Source organism: Otolemur garnettii, unplaced genomic scaffold, assembly GCF_000181295.1.
Source record: "Otolemur garnettii isolate 467f Iridium unplaced genomic scaffold, OtoGar3 scaffold00019, whole genome shotgun sequence".
NCBI classification, from domain to species: Eukaryota; Metazoa; Chordata; class Mammalia; order Primates; family Galagidae; genus Otolemur; species Otolemur garnettii.
Genome location: NW_003852414.1, coordinates 25,968,368 through 25,973,292, shown reverse-complemented (window position 1 = coordinate 25,973,292; position 4,925 = coordinate 25,968,368). Strand labels below are relative to the sequence as shown.

The following is a 4,925-nucleotide window of genomic DNA, read 5'->3' as shown; positions in this document are numbered from 1 at the left end:
CAGGCGGGGGCAGGTGCGGCAGGAGGGGCTACAGGAACGTGCTGGGCCACGTGCAGCAGGTGGGGCTATAGGAACATGTTGGGCCACGTGCAGCAGGTGGGGGCAGGTGCAGCAGGTGGGGCTACAGGAACGTGCTGGGCCACATGCAACAGGTGGGGGCAGGTGCAGCAGGAGGGGCTACAGGAATGTGCTGGGCCACGTGCAGCAGGTGGGGGCAGGTGCGGCAGGTGGGGCTATAGGAACGTGCTAGGCCACGTGCAGCCGGTGGGGGCAGTGCTGCAGGTGGGGGCAGGTGCAGCAGGTGGGGCTACAGGAACGTGCTGGGCCACCTGCAACAGGTGGGGGCAGGTGTGGCAGGAGGGGCTACAGGAACGTGCTGGGCCACATGCAGCAGGTGGGGGCAGGTGCGGCAGGTGGGGCTATAGGAACGTGCTAGGCCACATGCAGCAGGAGGGGCAGGTGCGGCAGGTGGGGCTATAGGAACATGTTGGGCCATGTGCAGCAGGCGGGGGCAGGTGCAGCAGGAGGGGCTATAGGAACGTGCTGGGCCACGTGCAGCAGGCAGCGGCTACAGGGGCCAAGTGTAGCATCAGCGGGCCATGTGCCATGTGTGGCAGCCGGGTGCCACAACAGTGCTTTTTAGAGAAAAAATATATGCTAAGTGAATCCTGAGATAATTGAAATGTCTGAAGTTTTAGGTCACACCAGGTATTACCAGCTTTAGGGATCTTTCTGGTTGGGGTATTTGGGTGTGGGGGATTTGAAGGAAAACTCAGGTTTTGTGTAAATAGTGACACCAGTGGACTGGGAACGCTTATTCACAGTTGAATTCTTGCTTAAATACTTCATTAAATTCAATACGAGGGCTTTGTAAGATTTAAAGTAGAGTGGCCGGCAGGTAACACTTGACAAAGTGGGGCCGAGAGGGAGGGGAGTGAACTGTGGGGTCACCCTGGCTCGGATAGGGTATGAGCCGAGGAGTGGGCTGGCTCCTGGCTCTCTAGGGAGTTCCTTTCTGTAGTGACCTCTGCGTGCTTGCAGGGTGAGGAACTTTTAATCTAGGCCCCTAATTTACCCCAAAGGGCTGGGGCATCCCCGACCAGGTCTGCTGAGAGCACGTTCCCTCCTGTGAAGGTGACCTGTGGGCTGCTAGGCCCTTACAGGGAACTGTGACACCTGGTCGCCATGACCCTAAAGTGATTGAGACTGAGGCATGTGTCGCTGGCTAAGCCTGGTCTCAGCAAGGGGAGAAGCCCGTGGTGCTTACCGGGCTGAGTTCAGGCTGCGGCGGTCCCAGATTTTAGTTTTGTTCTGGTCTATCTCAGATATACACAAGAAGATAGAAATATGCAAAAATAAGACAAAACCAAACCATATTTGCAAATTTCACTCTCTTAAAAAATATGAATTCTGTTAAGTAGAAATTTTCACTTGTATTTAATTTCTTCAAATAAAGTGTTGTGTAGCTAATGTCTCCCGTAACTACCCACCAACAGGGGGGAACACCTTCACCATTTGATAGAAACTTTGGAACCAAAATCTCTGCCCGAGCCATGGAGTGGATCACCTTCAAGCTGAAGGAGGGCCCCAGCAAAGGTAGGGTCTGCAGGACCCGCAGAGGCCCAGTCCTGCCAAGGAGGGGTCTGTCTTTCTCACGTTGCTAGTGAGCTGCTCTCCCACTCCAAGTGTGGCTGTTTGCGACTTCAGGTCATAATTAAATACAGTTAATAGGATCATTCAGATAAGGAATGTAGCAGGATTCTTGCTTTCAGCCAGAAAGCTTCAGAGCACACATGGGACTGGAGCAGGACGCAAAACACGACCTTCCTTTACTTTTGGCTCCTGGGAACAGGCTGGTGTTTGCCGCCGTCACCTGTCACCTAAGATACGTACCACGCCAAACGTATCGGGAGACATGACTGTGAGCTGGGAGTTTCCAGCCTCCCTTCCTCCCTTCCTCATTCAGAACCTAAGGATGTCTCTCCGCTGTCCACAACCCCCCCCACCCCCAGTGGCCTCAGACTCTGTGACCGCCCCCTGCTTCCCTGGCCACACGCTCTACGGGTTCCAGGCTCACCTTCTAAAAATCATAGCCGTAAAAAAAGGCGACAGAAACAGTTTCACCTGATTTTAGTCTTTTCAAAAAACAGACTTTGGCTTGGACTTTACTAATAGTTTTTCTTTATTGATCTGTTTTCTTATTGCTTTTTTTTTTAATTTTCTTATTAATTTTTTTAAATTTCAGCCTTTCGTAGCAAGTGCATTCATGAGCATAAAATTAATGTTAAACTTTAGGCTTCTGCAATTTGAACAAACTTTCCTATTTCAGTATTCAGGGAAACATTGATTCACCTTCCTGTAAAAACAAAAGCTCCTTCCCGGCTCCATGCTCTGGGGCCTGTCCCTGGAACGGCCTCTCTGCCCTCTTCAGGGGGTTGGAGGACACGGGTTGCACTGTGAGGGCCGCCCGTCCGCCTCACCGTCAGCTCCCAAGCGCACTCGTCAACACTGGGAGTCCCCGAGTCCATCCAGGGTCAGGGTGGCCCTGGGGTCTGAATCCTCCCGACTTGCTCCCTCATTAGCAAACTCCCTTCTCCCCTTTTTTTCTTCCTGTACTGCTCTGTGCCTGATGCGTGCCGCGAGTTGTTGGTTTTGCTGATCTTTGCCCTCTCCTCTTTTTAATTTTTGTAGGAAAAAAATTTTATTCCAATGATTCTGTTTGTGTACTGGGAATAAGCAAAAGAAATGTCCTTTTCCAACCTGTGGCAGATCTGAAGGAGGAAACGGATTTCGAGTAAGTGAACAAAACTCGCAGAGTCCTGCTGTCCAGGGAGGGACGGGCCCCGGGGGCAGGTCCGTGGCAGCCGCTGCAGCTCGGTTGGGCTGTGAGGCGCCATCAGCCTCCCTGAGGCGCAGTGAAAAACACTAGACTTCTGGAGCAGGGCAGAAGGCTTGGAAAGGAGAAAGTATGCTTGGCATCCCCGAGGACTGCTTCCTTCTCTGGCTCACTCACGGACATCACAGAGCCCGTGTCTGCAGCAGGGCTGTCCCTGCCCCTGTCCCAACACAGCTCACAGCTGTCCCCTCCCCCCAGGCACAGGATTCCCAAGGAGCAGTGGTGGCTGAAGCTGCGGCCGCTCATGAAGATCCTGGCCAAGTACCAGGCGACCTATGACGTGTCGGACGCGGGCCAGCTGGAGCACGTGCAGCGCATAGAGACCACGGCCATCTGACCCCAGCTGCCGCCCGACCTAGAGCTGCTGCCTGGACCACGCGCCCGCCCCTGAGGCCTCAGGCTCACTGGAGACCGTCCTTTTTGTAACACTTAAGTTATTTATCAGCACTTTATGCAAGTATTGTCGACAAGCACTGACGTTCCTGCCCAGCCTGCGAGGGCCCCCGTCCCCACTCGCCCAGCGTAAAACGTCTGCTGTTCCTGCCATGCTGTAAACTGTTGTGTGTCTCGTAGAATTAAACTTTTGGCTAAAACTCCAGCTGTGCTGTTTTTCTTTTTAAAGTGGAGTTCAAAACCTTAAGATCTCTGGGTGGCTATTAAAGGTTTTCTTGGCAGTTTTGAGGGCAAAGATCAGCAAAATATTTTTATAGGGATAACTGAACTGGGCACATCGTCAAAGGAGAACAGAGACAGTGTTCTGACAAGGAGCAAACACCAGTGTGACGCCAACACCAACTGTCCCTCCCTGGAGCTCCACCACTGCACCAAGCAGGGGGCCGGCCGTTGGGCCTGAGGCCAGTGGTGACAGCAGTGTCCCTGTTGAAGGGTAAGGCCACTCACATCTGTGCCTGTGGGCTCTACGGTGAGAGAGAGGAGGGCGCCCACAGGCACCTGCATCCAGCCCCATCTGCAGCTTAAGATCACCAAGGGGGTTTTAGGAGTCTGACACCTGGCTTCTCCTCCAAACCACTCAACATCCTGGGCCTGGGTTGGAGCCCCAGAGGGTTCTGGTGCCAGGACAGCCTGTACCTGCAGACACACATGTATGGGGCAATGACGCCTGGGTGCCCTGTGTTCCCACCTCTTCCCTCAGACCCAGCTTCCAACAGGTGACACCCAGACCTCTGTGTCCCAGAGAGGGGATGATTTTTAAAGTTTGGGAAACTGAGGATTCAGCAATGAAGGGAAAGCTGAGGCAGTCAGTCCCCTGACTGCAGCCACCTGCCCACTGTGTCTGTCAGGAAAGCTGAGGCAGTCAGTCCCCTGACTGCAGCCACCTGCCCACTGTGTCTGTCAGGAAAGCTCCACAGGGCCCGAGTGTCACTGAGCCTTCTGGGCCAGGGCAAGTGCTGGACAGCCTCCCACAGGTGCTCATTTCAGACTTTTGTTCTGTAATAAGGGCTCTAACATACACCACACTTCAGCAAATGTCACTTAAAATGACGACAAAAGCACAGCTGGAGTTGCCCTTTATTTTTAAATAAATACAGGATAAAGACAAAATAAGCATTCGGGCCACCAGAAAGGTTCACGAGGCTGAGTTATGGATCTTTACTGTGCATGATTATGTCAACTTCACGGCCACCCCGTTTCCTTCTTTAAGACACAGAAGCTGTTGGCTGACTTGCCAGTTAAAACCTTCGGCAAAATTTCAGGGATGATGTTAAGATGTTTGGAAAGAGCAGCAACGTGCCCGAGCTTTCCGATTAAGTGTAGCTCAGAGGCTTTGTTTTAAGAGGCAGTGTGGGCTCCGCTGGGCTCCAGGGGCAGGGCCACGTGGCTACCTGATGGTCCAGGACGGGTCCTGAGCAATCTCAGCATTCTCCGGCCCCAGGATGGCCACCCCGTGTGGGCTCCTCCCAGTGCCCAAGTACCTGTGTGTGGACAGGGTAAGGTGGAGCTCACTCTACCAGGGCAGCCCCGGCCCAGGAGGATGGAGGGGGTGGCCTCTCTCTACCAGGGCAGCCCC

General features: G+C 53.6%; 2 protein-coding genes across 3 annotated transcripts in view; one reads left to right on the top strand and one right to left on the bottom strand.

Annotated features, from left to right (window-relative positions):
• Positions 1-3,461, top strand: part of PFKP (phosphofructokinase, platelet) — a 45,148-nt gene extending 41,687 nt beyond the window's left edge. Inside the window, exons 20-22 of the mRNA XM_003786897.3 lie at positions 1,497-1,596; positions 2,692-2,794; positions 3,095-3,461. Of these exons, the coding sequence (XP_003786945.1) occupies positions 1,497-1,596; positions 2,692-2,794; positions 3,095-3,233 (342 nt within the window). The 3' untranslated portion in view covers positions 3,234-3,461. The remainder of the gene's footprint in view (positions 1-1,496; positions 1,597-2,691; positions 2,795-3,094) is intronic.
• Positions 3,462-4,412: 951 nt separating this feature from the next.
• Positions 4,413-4,925, bottom strand: part of PITRM1 (pitrilysin metallopeptidase 1) — a 30,056-nt gene continuing 29,543 nt past the window's right edge. For both annotated transcript variants that reach the window (XM_012803313.2, XM_023511331.1), the window contains one exon: positions 4,413-4,830. In XM_012803313.2, coding sequence (XP_012658767.2) covers positions 4,737-4,830 — 94 coding nt within the window. In that variant the 3' untranslated portion in view covers positions 4,413-4,736. The remainder of the gene's footprint in view (positions 4,831-4,925) is intronic.